We start from the raw sequence: 14,601 nt of genomic DNA on the forward strand, positions 1-14,601 counted from the left end.
CGTCCAGATCAGCATCACACAAAAAAGGTGAAATATGTTGTGTGGGGTTATCAAAAAAAATGCAGATGATATTGAATAGAGAGAGACAGAGTCAGTTGAAGAGAAGCGGTAGAGAGGTTGAGATTCACAAATAGAGATAAAATCTACTTTATCATGGGGTACCTTGGAAGTTGGGGCCCTGGGCAATTGGCCACTTTGCCCATGCCTTAAAACATCTCTGAGCCTCTCGAACTGTTTGCTCCACAGTCCTTACGGACAATGTGGAAAGAATATTTAAGTATGCTGAAAATAGAAAGAATACTTAGGTCTGATAGAAGATCATCCATCTTTTGTGATTCAAATGCAATTTTGGTATTTCGCTGCTAGCCTTAAATGTCAGAGACAAATCAATACATGGGATTATGTGTGTTTGTAGACTTAGTTTTCAGTGTCCCTGCACTACTCATGGAGAGAGGCAGAAAAAGGGAGCTGAGTTTCTTTGATAATTGGTATACCTTACCTCTGTAAAGACTGACCTGGTCATTAGAACTTGGCAGGTGACCCACTAACTCACTGAGTCAGGTGCAGTCATAGCCTCTGCCCTTCTGGCAAAAGAATGCTTGCCAATCTGTTCTAGAGAGGCAGGGATCTCTGTGCTTTCAGTGCAGCCCCTGATAAAGATGCTCCTCTGAAAGAACTGAACTGTGACCACTGAGTGCCATGTTTATTGCACCCGCACAACAAAAACTGATTGTCTTCTTAAAACTCATATAGTGGTAGTTTGTTTTCAGAGGTCAAAAAAGCCATGGTTCTATTGCACTGGGAGTTTCTACAATGTGTGTTGGGGGGCATTTTTATTCGCTATTTCCCTACCCATGCTCAGTGCCTTGCTTGCTTGGTGAGGGGTGGGGTGGATCAGGGCCCGGGTTAAGCGGCATATAATATTTTAAAATAGAAGGAGGTGAATAGTTCCTGCTTCCCTAGCCTTTTCTAGGCCTTCGGACCCCACCCCACAGGGCACTTTTCTTTATAAATGAAAGGGGTACAACATCTCTGCAAAATCTGACGTGACATAATTGAAGAAAACAATGTGCATGGCAAGGGCGTGAGTTATAGTTACCTGTGATAAGTATAACTGGTGAATTTCAGTGGTTTGTTAGTTTAAAATGGTAGGTTTTAACCGATATTTTTCAACTAACTATAGCGTCCCTTTAACCTTTTTTTCAGTAAATTTCTAATGCTTTATTAATATAAAGTAAAATATATTTATAATTCCTAACTATAATGTCACTTTAGCCTTTGTTTTTTCAGAAAGAAACAAAGGTTAACGTGATGTTATAGTTAGGTGAATATGTCAGTACCAACAAAACATTTTGCACTGAAAAGAAAAACTTACATTTACCAGTTTAAGTTAGAAGAGCTAACTATAACTTGCACCCCTGCCGTGCACTGCTTATGACCTCACATATTACATCACTCATGACATGTTCTATGACAGCATTTATGACATCACTCATGACATCTCAAATGACTTAAAAGATGGCACGCCCTGTATTATTAGGTGAGGGGGAAGCGTGGTTCCACTTTGCCTAGCTTTTAGATGCTTCAGGGAAACTAAGTCCAGAAGTCCTTTAATAGCTGCCAGCAACATTTTTCTCATGATGCTGGCTGGCATTCAGAGCGCTCACTCCTCTGGGTCTCTGACTCTCACAGGAGTGATTTGGGCCAAGGAAAAAAAGCTCTATGGACCAATCCAAATCTATTGTAGCGAACCTGTGAGACTCATGAGGTAGTCCCTTGGACCGAACCGTCCAGATAGACAAATATTTTAAAACCTAAATGTCTCAAAAACTCCTGAACGGATTTACAGCAAATCGCAAAAAGAACACTCTACAGACCAAGATCTAGTTTCCTACCAAATATATCATTATGTATTTATTGAAATCTAGTTGAATAGTTTTGTAATTTTATTTTTTTGTGGTCAATATTTCATCATGTCACTGGTGGACTTTTCAATAACGTCTACTGGTGACTTCACGAATACTCTGGCTATTTCCTAAGCAAACTCTAGATTATACTTTACCTAGTTCCATTTAAGTAAATATGCATTTTGTTTGACTAAAGCAGGCAGGGATCTAATCACAATTTGGTTCTGACAGTAGGTGTGCCTTACTCACAACTTAGAGTGACCTTCTTCTGAATTTCCAAAAGTAAGACACACTAACTCATGAAAAAAACTGTTAACTATTTGTGTATAATATTTTAAATGCCTCGATGTTTGCCCACACAACTGAAGTCAAACATTCTTCATAAAGTTATGTTTCTACCGGGTGAGTTTAAAAGGTTTATTTCCTACTAATGAAAACTCCACAGGGCATATTACCAAGCAATAGCGATAATTATCGCTATTGCTTGGTTAGAGACAAAAATTTACCGCTGAGCTGCGGCGATTTTTATCGCAAATAAACCTTGGTATTACCAAGGTTTATCGCAAATGCGATAAAAATCGGCCGCAATGCATGAATATCGCTGAAAAGTCCGCGATATTCATGCATTATCGAGCTAATGCTCTTAGCCATGTTATCCACCTCCCATTGGATAACATGGCTAAGAACTGCTCAGGGCAGGTGTTAGCTTTTGGAGATATTCGCGCTTAGCGCGAATATCTCCATAAGTTGGTAATAGGAGATAGCGATGTTAGCGACTGTTTCCAGTCGCTAACATCTTGGCACGCCCACTTTGCATGTCATTAGTGATAAATATCACTGACATGCAAAGTGGGGCCCAAGATGGTCGCTATCTCCTACTAGCTGTCGCTAACTGGTGTTAGCGACAGCTAGGTAATAGGGAGATAATTTTATCTCCGCTTCCTTGGCTTTTAAAGCCAAAAAAGCAGAGATAAACCCCCTTGATAATATGCCCCCACATCTTTATTCAGTTTTTCAAATATAACGATATTTTAAAGGTAATGCCTTCTCTGTTTGCTTTCGTGTTTTAATTTCTAAAGCTCTGAAATATACACTTGGTCAACAAAATGTAAACAAGCATTTACAATGCAACGGTTTCGCCTTTGGAAAAGTTAGAGCTATTGGCATTGTAAATGACAAAATTTGTATTTATGTGTTGGTTTTGAAAACCGATAAATAAATGGCATTGTCATTTACATTGCCAATAGCTTAATCTCTCTCAAATGTGAGACCTATTGTACCCTACGGACGAGCTCAGCAGACAGCAATTACTACCACACACACACACACCCAGAGCCACACACACACACACACCCAGAGCCAGCCACACACACCCAGAGCGACACACACACACCCAGAGCCCCACACACACACACCCAGAGCAGTCACATACACACACCCACTGGAGCAGTCACACACACACGCACACTGGAGCAGTCACACACACACACTCTGGAGCAGTCACATACACACACACACACTGGAGCAGTCACATACACACACACACACACACACACACACTCTGGAGCAGTCACATACACACACTCTGGAGCAGTCACATACACACACACCCTGGAGCAGTCACATACACACACACCCTGGAGCAGTCACACACACACACACACACTCTGGAGCAGTCACATGCACACACACACACGCACACACACTGGAGCAGTCACACACGCACACACTCTGGAGCAGTCACATACACACACTGGAGCAGTCACACACACACACACTCGGGATCAGTCACACACACACACACTGGAGCAGTCACACACGCACACATTCTGGAGCAGTCACATACACACACACATACACACACTGGAGCAGTCACACACACACACACACACACACACTGGAGCAGTCATACACACACACACTGGAGCAGTCACATACACACACACACACACTGGAGCAGTCATGGTTTTCAGGTGTTTTAGTCTAATTAGTTCAATGGAAGCAAGACTACAATACCCATAATGCATTAGGTGATGACATAAAGGATGAGGACTGGATACGATGCCCCTAATGACGAAAGAAGGCAGTCCTGCTATAGAGGTGTGGCACCAGCCTCTCTGTGGGGGTGTGGTTCCACACCTTGTCCCGCCTGGGGTTTTACATTTGAGGCTGTCACAGTGACGGTTTTCAAAGCCTGACCTGTTTTGCGTGACTTTCTACGGTAATACCACTGGCGCCCCAGGGTTGTAGCCGCAGCAAGTGTAAAACCCGGTGTCATCGAACAGAAATGGAGCAGCCCTTGCTTCCATCAAAATATCCATTCTAAATGTTTGTAGACTCTGGGGGTGAGACTACCACTTCCTAATGGCGAGCACAAACTTGCAGCAGGGCCTTATTGTATGTAAAATAGGCTTCGGTGTCATGTTTATTACTGACGGATAATCTCTTATATATGCCTCTTATTGGGCTCTTGGCAGCATGCCTGATTTGCTGTCTTCCTTACGCCCTTTCGTCGCTTTCTCTCAACGTCATGGAGGTTTGAGCAGAAATACCCTGTGGGGGCTGTGAAACCAGATGTTTGCTGCCTCAGCAACGCTCCCCACAACATTCACAGGAACTGGACGGTCCCAAGGTAAAGGTGCGCGAGTTCATTTACGCTCGCAAACGGATGGTGAAAATGGAATCTCTTGAAAGTTCAAATTTACACAAGGACTTAAGTCGTTGTGTAAAACCTGTGGTTCTTGTGGGAATGATGGATGTTGTGTAGGAAAGAAACAAAGCAATGTAATTCCAGCCCAACGTAAATATGTGCATTGGACCGCGTATGTGGTGGACGTTGGAAACTCAACAGGGTTTGCGGTTTTCCATCAAACTTGTTAGTGTTTGCCGTCTCAGCCTCAAGTAATGCTCCTAGGGCAAGGGCTACACGGCGGCTGGTAGGTATCCGACCGACAGCAGCCTTTGGCCCATCTCACTCCACCCAGTAACATGGACAGACGCCATAGGATTGCCTCCGAGAGCTCATGTACAATGATAGCTTGTTCCTCCTTCTTAGGCGTAAGGAGACCCTATGCTTTCACTCCTACAGCTCAGTCAGCCACTGGACTGGTTACAGCTCCATACACCCCTGTCCTTGTGTGCATCTGGTGGATTGTTAACAAAAGGTGTGCTGATAACGTCACTACGATATACACTATACTAACAGCATATACTTAAACCCTCCAGCTCACACGCTGGGCTGTTAACACTTTCGAATGTGCTGGTGGCGCGGTGGGCAGCCTTTACAAATCACATAACCGAAGTCTTCTGGATCCCCAAATCTATTGTTTACAGTTTACAATGCATCAGCAGTGTTGGGGCACACACGCACGAGCTCCTTGATATTTTTATCCCACAGATGCTGCTTAAACCGTCAGTAATTTCTGCCCACCTGATCCCAGCTCTTTTACCTGGAATGACATCCCCTCCCTCGCCTTCGGTGAGTCCTTGGACAGATACTAGCATGGGGACAGTGAACAATAATTTTATTCTGTTATCTTAAGCTGTCGACAGTCTAGCGAGATACATAACCTTAAGTAATTCAAAGTAAACTATACATTTTCAGGGACGTTCAATAATCAGATCAAACATATGTGCCACTGTGTTAAAAGTAAATCAATACCTCCCTCACCCTGTCCAACTCAGCCTAGTAAACTCGATGTGACCCATCTGATCATTGGAGGCCCCGCCCCTATCTCGGGATGATGGTATCCCGACCACGGTTGATGTTTGCCGAGGACGCAGATAAAGAAGTAAGTTATGGAGAACATCACTTCCGGCAGATCCGCGCCCTCTCCCCTCCTGGGAGTGAAACATTGGACAGCTCCGTGGGAGATCGCCTTTATCTGCTTTTAAGGGGAAACCATGAACAGGTCCCTCTGAGACTCCCAGCTACGACCCCACCTTCTTTGATCCTGGACTGAACCATGTAAGAACCCCCCCCTTCCTACCCCTCCATCTGAGACCCTGAACAGATTTTTTTATTTTATTTTAATTTATTTTGTGAGACCCTGGAAAGTCCAGTATGGGCACCCCCCCTCATGCCCTCCGTTATGAGACCCTTGATAGACCCCACGCCCCCCCTTCCCGCCGAGTGAAAACCTAATCAGATCTTACAAAGCCCCATCCCACGTCCAGTCCAGACATCAAAGCCCAGTGACCCCAACAAAACAACACAGCCACATCCTAGGCATATGCAAATAAGCCCCACAATCCTCTTCCATTATTAACACCCCCATACTCTTTGGGGCTGTATTCCAAATCCCTCACATACTCCTAAAAAGCATTTTCGCGCCTCTTCGCCTTGCCTGACTCCCACATGTATTTTAGAATTCATCCAGCTGCGCACACCGCAGCCCATCAGCACCAATAACGGGGAGTCCCAGTCCTGCGGGAGGGTCCCATGGGAGCCTGGGGGGTCTCCTCCGGCACCCGGGGAGGGAGCGCCGCGCCCGGGGGAGTCGCACAACTTCACCCGATCCGGCTTTGTCTGTCACTCAGCATTGGCATGTGGGAGTCAGGCAAGGCGAAGAGGCGGGGGCGTGGGGCGGGAGGTGGCGAGGTGGAGAGAGAGCGATGGGTGCAACAGAGGAGAGGCAGGAATGGAGAAAAGAGGGCTAGACAGAGAGCGGACTGGGGTAGAGATAAAGAGAGGGCGGCTAGAAGGAAAGAGGTCAAGGGAGGGAGAGTGGGAGTGAGGGGTGGACTGGTAGGGGAGGTGGAAGAGTGGGGACGAGAGAGAAGAAAATAGAAGCGGGGATGCTGAGGACGAGAGCGCAAGGGGTGGGAAAGCGAGGGACTGAAATGAAATATGTGAAGATAGAAGAAAGATGGAGGGGAGAGGGCGCCGATGGGGTGGAGGGCTGGGCCAGCCGGCGCCACCTGTCCTGATTGTCAAAATATAATCCCTACGTTTTGAGAACATTTCGGCGTTTCGCCTGCCGCGACCCTGTTACATTTTAATCATCTCGGTAAGCATGTCCCAGTGACGTTTTCTGCAAGTCCCTGAAAAATGTATTATTCCCCACAGAGTCGCTCAGTAGAGCTTTTTGCAAAAGAGGCAACCCCAAGGAAAGAAGGAGACAGACGGCGAAACGGAGATGTGATCGAGGAAGGAATAGACAGCGGGAGGGGGGGTGGGAACGGACAGCGGGAGGGGGATGGGAATGGACAGCGGGAGGGGGGGCGGAGCACGGACAGCGGGAGGGGGGGCGGCGGGAACGGCCAGCACTCACCTGGACCTGGACTTCCTCTGGCGGCGGTCGACCGCGGAATGGCCAAAACAAACATGGAGGACAAAAAAAAATAAACCCCGCCCACCGCCGCATGACGTTGTCAGAAGGGGCAGGATGAGTAAAAATGGCCGGAACGCACCCGAATCTGCTCCGCAATTGACGGACAGATCTCTGTTCCAATGGCTAGCCTCCATTTATGGAGCTAGCCAATGGAACAGAGGGCGGATTCCCAAGCCACATACTCTAAACAAAAGATTTCGCCTTGCGCGAAACAAAACGGTATATAAAACGGCAAGGAACACCATAGACCCGTGGAAAAGTTTTACTGTTTTAAATGATGGCAATCTTGCCTGACTATCCTTGGACATTTAGTCGGGCATTCATCATAATTTGAACAATTGATATCTGCTGTGGTGCACTAGGATCTAAAATCAGCCCAGTAGTGCACAGAATTTGTATATTGAGCCCCATTGTTTCCACTTGCAATTGGGGCAGAAAATGACATACATGTCTATGTGAAAATTGTATGTGTTCCTTCATGGTCGATTGCTAGGCTGGATAACTGATGACCCCTCCACCCATCCATCCCTAAAAGCAGCTACCAACTGCTCAGAGTACCAGGGGTTCCCCCTGTGTCCCTTAACTGTGAGATCAATTTACATGAGGAGGACCTGAATCCGTGGTTTAGCACCTACAGTATAAACTGGCGAAAGGTGAATGGAGGTTGCTTTAAAAATGAACTGGTGGTCCCACATACAGACTACTCCATGGAAAGAGAAATTATTAGCAATCATAGAAAGTTCTTTGACACAATGAAAATGTCAGCTGATCCTTACTTGGTAAAGGTCTTCTAGTGGCTGGCTCCTCTTCGTGATCTCCAAGGTCAGCTTTCATGGCGCTGCTCTTCGAGATGGTGCTGACATTGTTCGCTCTCTGAGCTGACACCTTCCTACATGGTAACATTCACAGAAACTACATCAGGAAAGAGAGCCAAGCAGACATGAAACAAGGCATCACTGCACAAAGATCCAGCACTTAAGAACATGGTCTGCACAAATTCATGGTCCAGAACTACCACTCAAGCTCCTATGCGCAGACACTTCTTGCTAGGCAACTGAACCACCGAGCAAGCCTGTTGAGTAGCAAGGGTGCCATAAACTCTAAGGGGCCTACTACTCAGGCCCTGTACTTGGTGTGATATTTATCGCACCTGATGAAATCTGACTCCACTGAGACAGTGTATTGTGTGCAATAAACCCCACCAAATTACGAGTTTTGGTGGAACAACTTGCTGATTTCCGAATGATCTAGTAAATACTGGGAATGTTTCCCCAGTAAATAGCAGTTTGGCATGCCATTACTTATCAAAAAACTCATAATTGGGATATGTGCAGTAACACTATTTACTGGACATATTGCAGTAAACTGGGCAGCTCATTATGAGGGCCTCACTGGTAATCTTCATTTCTCTGACTTCCCTTTCTGTTCTCCGGACCAACAGTATGAACGTGAGCAAACCAATCTCGCACCCAACCAAATGCAACTGTGAGGATGGGACTACTGAATATCAACACCAACAATATTGTGGCAAATTAATATTGAGGGACATAAATATTAAAAGGTAGGTGAATATGTGAAAGTATAGATTTACTATTTCTAACTTCACATCTACGTAACCTGATGATATATGTACTGCATATGTGGAGTAGGTACAGAAAATCTAGACTTACCTACCTCATGCATGCCAACATTTTAGAACAGGAATGTGAGAGATTCTTGAAAGAATATCGATGGAATGCATTTTCCCCATTGACGTCTATTAAAACTGAGGCAATTGTAGGTGGGAGACATCTAAAATAAAGCCCCTTTAGGCTTACAATATTGGTAGTCTCTCTTCTGAATCGGGTCTGTTGGCTTGTATGTTACCTATTTTTTTCGTCTTCCCCAGCCTGGGTACCCGCAAATGACTATGCCACACATGGAGCTTAGTATTACACGTCTTTATTCTTCTGCGTGTAACTGTGAACTCAACATTCTAAATTAGCCTTCATTGTATTCTGCTCTAACACCTATGTCATAGCTCTAAGGAGTCCATCAATCTTGTGTCCTATAGTCTTTGGCTTTTGCTTACTTTTCACACTCATGACTGATTCTTTCTAGTCACCTCCGGCCTCCATGTCAGCAGCTTGTTTCTCGGCACACTCTTCAGCGCTGGCAGCTATTAACACTTGCTCCAGACCAATAGTTTCTCTCAGCATTCATTGTCTGAATGAATCTAACAAGCATCCATCAATAACTCTTAGGCATTTAGCTTCTTCATCATTAACTTAATTGAACCTACAGTGTTTGATGAGTGTGTTGAGTCTTTCCGCACATTCATTGATGGTTTCACCAACTTTCTGTTGTTTTTGACTGAAAATGTTTACATTTGGGCATTGGATTGAATTTATGATTCAAAGTTTTTTTCTGACGGTATGTGATCTCTTCGTCAGTGTCTGGTATTTACCTTATGACTTCTTTTACATCATCATCAGCAAGGTTTTTGAGGAATTTGATACTCTTTTTGTTATCGGTCTCATCAGGTGAATCAATGAAAACTTCAAATGTCTCTAGCTATACAATCTATCTATTGCCAATATTTTGCTTTTTGGTGGTATCAAAAGGCGGCAGTGGTTTCAGGAACGCAGCAGTTTTGTAGACCAGCGTGAAACTTAATAACACCGCTGGTGGATCACGGTGACTTGGCGTAGGTAACTCATCTGTGAGGCCCTGCGACGTGCTGATCTCAGGATCATCTTTATTACTAACGGTAAATGTGACTTTTTTTTGCTGCCAGCTGAACAATGTCACTTTTCTGAGAGTCGTTCTAGGCTCTTTATTCTTCGAAGACTTGTGAAGATTTTCTGAGACCCACTCAGTAGTTTAGGTGACTGACCACTACAGATGTAGATGGATCGGTAAGCACAAATGTTGGCACGTCTCCTTGTGCCATTTCACTGCTTGCAGTAGTATGATGACTCTCTGTAATGGGTTTGGCAAGTTAATTATCTCTTATTTTCTTAATGTTAATTTGCACTTTACGACACCTAGCTGCTCTCCACCTTGCAACTCTTCTGTTTGCAGTGATATTTTGCAATTTCCAGTTATCAATGACTGCTCTTTGAAAACCTAGTTGTATCCGCCTTCAGCATAGACACTCCGTATAATGTATGGCTTTATATCAAGTGGTAGTGCAATTCTTTTATGTATTGCCTGACCATCAGGTTCTCAGGCAACCACGTGTAGATTCTCTGCATTGCTTTCGTTATCTTCAGCTGCTTCACAGTGGCTGGAGCTTTGCTTTCACTGCACAGGCACAAAGTGTTGATTCTGTACTTCAACCACGGCACACATGGCATGCACAAGCAGTTTGCTTGGACCACGGCGAATTCCCTGGGCGAGCACTGTCAACCTTCGAGTTACTTATACCCTTTCTCATCGCCATTTGCAGCGTCTTCACCAGCCTGGAGGACCGCAAATGACTACGCCACTTTAGGAGGTTAGTATTACAAGTCTTTATTCTTCTGCGTGTAACTGCAAACTCAACAATCTAAATCAGCCTTCATTGTACTCCTCTCTAACACCTATGTCATAGCTCTACGGAGTCCTTCAGGAGCCAAAAGGATTCCGTCATTGCTAACTCACAAGACACTTTACCTATCACTATTTTATTTTCGATATTCTGTCCTCGATATGCTGTCTCATCAATATTGTTGATTCGATATTTAGGGGGCACACCCACTAGAAGGGGAGCCCATGAGCCTCATTTAGTAAGGACTGGAGCAGGAAGGGTACTCTGAATGATGAGATTATTAGAAGTAATTGGCATATTACCCCTCTGGCCAGGAACAAGGAAGGATGTAATGCAAGAAAGGAAAAAAGGGCTCGTCTGATCCTAGTTAAATAGTGAAAGTGAGACAAAGTGGAGTTGCACTGCCCGGATCCCTCATACTCCTGGGACCTCATTTATGAGGCCGTGCGTCACTTTTACGCCGCCGGTGCGCCACTTTTTGTGATGCACCAGCAGCGTAAAAAATGTGCCTTGTTGCACCATATTTACAAAGTGACGCATCTAGGTAGATGCGTCACTTTGTAAACCCCTACGCTACATTATACCTACGCCAGGTATAATGTATGCAGGGGGGGGCGTTCTGAAGCAAGAAAGGGTCATAGAAGTGACGCAGTGAAATCTATAAGATTTCACTGCGCCACTTCTAGGACACAAATGCGTCAATTTCTTACGCCTGCCTCAAAGCAGGCGTAAGACTGACGCATACCCTTTCACATGGGGCTTGCCCCATGTGAAAGGACACATTGCTGGAATTGCGTCACTTTTGTGACACACTCCAGCAATGCGTCACTTTTGCGCCATACAGATACGTCAGAAATACTGACGTATCTGTAACTCCTTGCGCCATGATGCGTCATACTGTAAATATGACGCATCATTGGTGTCGCAAGGAGGGCGCAGTGAAAAGTGACGCATCGCTGTTTTCACGCAGCGATGGGTCACTTTTCATAAATGAGGCCCCTAGTGTCTGATGCAATTGAACCTGCTGCACTATTGATAGTTACACCCTTGGAACAAGCAACTTAAAGCTTCTCTCAGCCACAGAGTAAAACATGTCAACTCCACACTTCCTGCTTACTAACGGTTTCTGAAACATTGCAAAATGATTCACATTAAGCACGTGTAAGGTCTGGTCATCATCAAGTGCTCTGCTCGGCTGGTGTGTGGCACCCAGTGGGGCAGTAAAATATTTTCCACAAGGGATACCAAAACCAGATTAGTAAAAGCTTGCAGTAAAACTGCATACATCCCTGATGTAAATACATCAGGCACTGAGAGTCCAAAACCTGGTTATCAAGTGTATAGCCAAGAGGCCAATATTTGCACATCAAATGCAATCTTATCAAAACAAAAATCAAGAGGAAGAGAGCGAGTTTGTGAGTGTGTGTGTGTGTGTGTGTGAAGGGGGCAGTGAATATGTGTGTCACCAATTGCTCCCATGATGAGGGTCCGTTAAATTCCGGTATGACTGGAATGTTAAGTTTTGTGGCACACTCAGCACCCCTAAATTTTCCTCAGGTAGATTCTGCAGGTCAAGCCTGCTGGAAATTACTGAGGGGAAAAATGCAGGGCGACCATGGAAGAACATGTGCAATTTGGTGCAGTAAACACAAAATCAGCATGTTCGCCACATTTTACAGTGAAAATTGCATAATATGGGTACACTTGTTGAATCCCAATCCCCAGGACATCTGAATATAAAAGATGTGATAATAAACACATTTGGTGCCACTTGTAATGAGGGCCTAAATGTTGTAGCATAAATGAATTGGCTTGAAGTTCCCGCCCCACGTTGTATACTACTCAACGTATTCCTAAATTTTAATTCCTAAAACCTAAATGAACGTGATCGTAGTCAGCATGCTGACTGATTGACTTGAACACTCTTTTTAAATATGCAGTGTTTTGTGGATTACAAATTAGAATCCAATTCACAAATTTTAATCCAGGCAATGCTGACTTAAACTTCCGCTCTTCAAAGGACAGTAAACTGGGTATTATTATACATATTATAAATACAACACCAGTCCAATGCGCCCCCTACAGCAAGTTGTTGTAAGGACTTGCATGGTAAAGTATCACATGGTAATTTCTCAGTCGGGGTAGTGACTGCGTTGCAAAAGGCTAGTCGGTGTTGTGACTGCGGGGTAAAGTATGCTTCCCTTAAAAATGTGGTTTTATATAGCAGTAGTGCTGGATCAGTTTTTGGTGTGGGGGTGCTGCCATCAGTGTCCCAACATTTAAGTCATAGGTATTGAGTAAAATCCAAAATTCGCACAAAGAACTAGTGTAGCAAATGAGCCACATCCATTCAGCAGCAGTGGTAAGTGCTTGGTGTGTAGGTGGTGGTGATTTTTGGAGCAAGCTGTACTAGATATAATTCTTAAGCATGATGTGGAAGTTCACTGTCATTTATAGACAACGCATTTTCCATTGAAGCAGGCACAGAATTCTCACTGACAGGTAGTCACCTCTTAGCTAATTTTCTACAATTTGAATATATAATCGTTTGATAGGGAGTGGTTCCTTTATGTAAAACTCTCCAGCTGTGAACCCCCACTGCATTAGGCTGAATCTTCTAATCATGTAAATGATGGAATCCCTGATAGTGTGCTCAAACCTTAGTAAGAACAGGAATTTTTTTTTATTTGTTTCCTTAATGTTGAACCAGATGATCGAATTAAGAGTGCGTCTAAATATTTGGGCCTTCATTACAAACGTATTTATTTCCACTAGATGTCAATGCAGGCTGAGAAAGATTACACAAAGTAAACCCTCTCTAGCAATGCACAGGTTGGTCAATAAGAAGGTTGGAGACAAGAAAGAACGAATAGCACCCAAGATCTATAATGACAAGCTAAAGAGCAAAATTGTGACAGTAACCAAATGACTACAGTAATGACTGAAATTGGAAATCAGCAAAGCGTTAGCAGATGTAATCCCTGAGCACGGGGCAGAGAGCTCTAGCTCCTTGTGGAGCGAGGATGAAAGAGATTAAACGCTGGATATGATAATCATCAACTATTATGAGTTTTCCCCATGAAATGGGACATCGGATGCAGATTTTGGTGCTTAGCGCTCCAAAATCTGCATCTTGGTAAATAAAGGCCATTTTTCTCCATAGAAATATGTACATTTAACAAGAGATACATTTTCTATCACTTTCCATCAGAAGTCACTTTATTTGACGTTCCGGTGGCGCAGCGCCATTTTCCATTTTTACAAGGGGGCATAACCTTGTAAATATGCCCCTTTCCTCTGCAGTGCACTGTGGCAAAGGGACGTGCAATGGGTGTTGCTGTTCCACTGCAACACCCACTGCTTTTTTATGCTACCCCAGATTTACAAGGCCGAGGCAGCGCCAAAAACAAATGCCATGGAATACCAGGAGTTAGAATGGCGATACAAGGAGAAATTACTCATTTCGCCTCCTTTTTTGCTCTTTCCATGTGTGCTGCAGCACACATAGAAGATGCAAATCACCATTATTGATTGGTTTGGTGTGCCTTCCTGCATAAACACAATCGTCCCTGCAGCTCAGGCACCCTAGCAATATGGCAGCACGTGCCTGCGCTGGCGCTAGGCAGCTTTTTTTGCGCCAGTGCTAGGGAAAACACAAGGGTGCACCATCTTGTTGTTAATACGGCGCACTCCTGCATTCTGAAACTGCCGTAGCATGTCCCAGCCAAATTTTGCGCAGCACCGCTCTCTGACATTGTCTTGTGAATGTGCTCCCTAGTGTTCCCTGGTGCAAAAAACACACAAATCGTATTATTTGGATATGTTCGGTAAAAGAAGTTACTGCACATCT

General features: G+C 44.5%; 1 protein-coding gene across 2 annotated transcripts in view; it reads right to left on the minus strand.

Annotated features, from left to right (window-relative positions):
* Nucleotides 1-14,601, minus strand: part of IGSF5 (immunoglobulin superfamily member 5) — a 931,320-nt gene that overhangs the window by 134,589 nt on the left and 782,130 nt on the right. For both annotated transcript variants that reach the window (XM_078656819.1, XM_078656820.1), the window contains one exon: nt 8,017-8,129. In XM_078656819.1, coding sequence (XP_078512945.1) covers nt 8,017-8,129 — 113 coding nt within the window. The remainder of the gene's footprint in view (nt 1-8,016; nt 8,130-14,601) is intronic.

The sequence above is a fragment of the Lissotriton helveticus genome, chromosome 8 (assembly GCF_964261635.1).
Source record: "Lissotriton helveticus chromosome 8, aLisHel1.1, whole genome shotgun sequence".
Classification (NCBI taxonomy): Eukaryota; Metazoa; Chordata; class Amphibia; order Caudata; family Salamandridae; genus Lissotriton; species Lissotriton helveticus.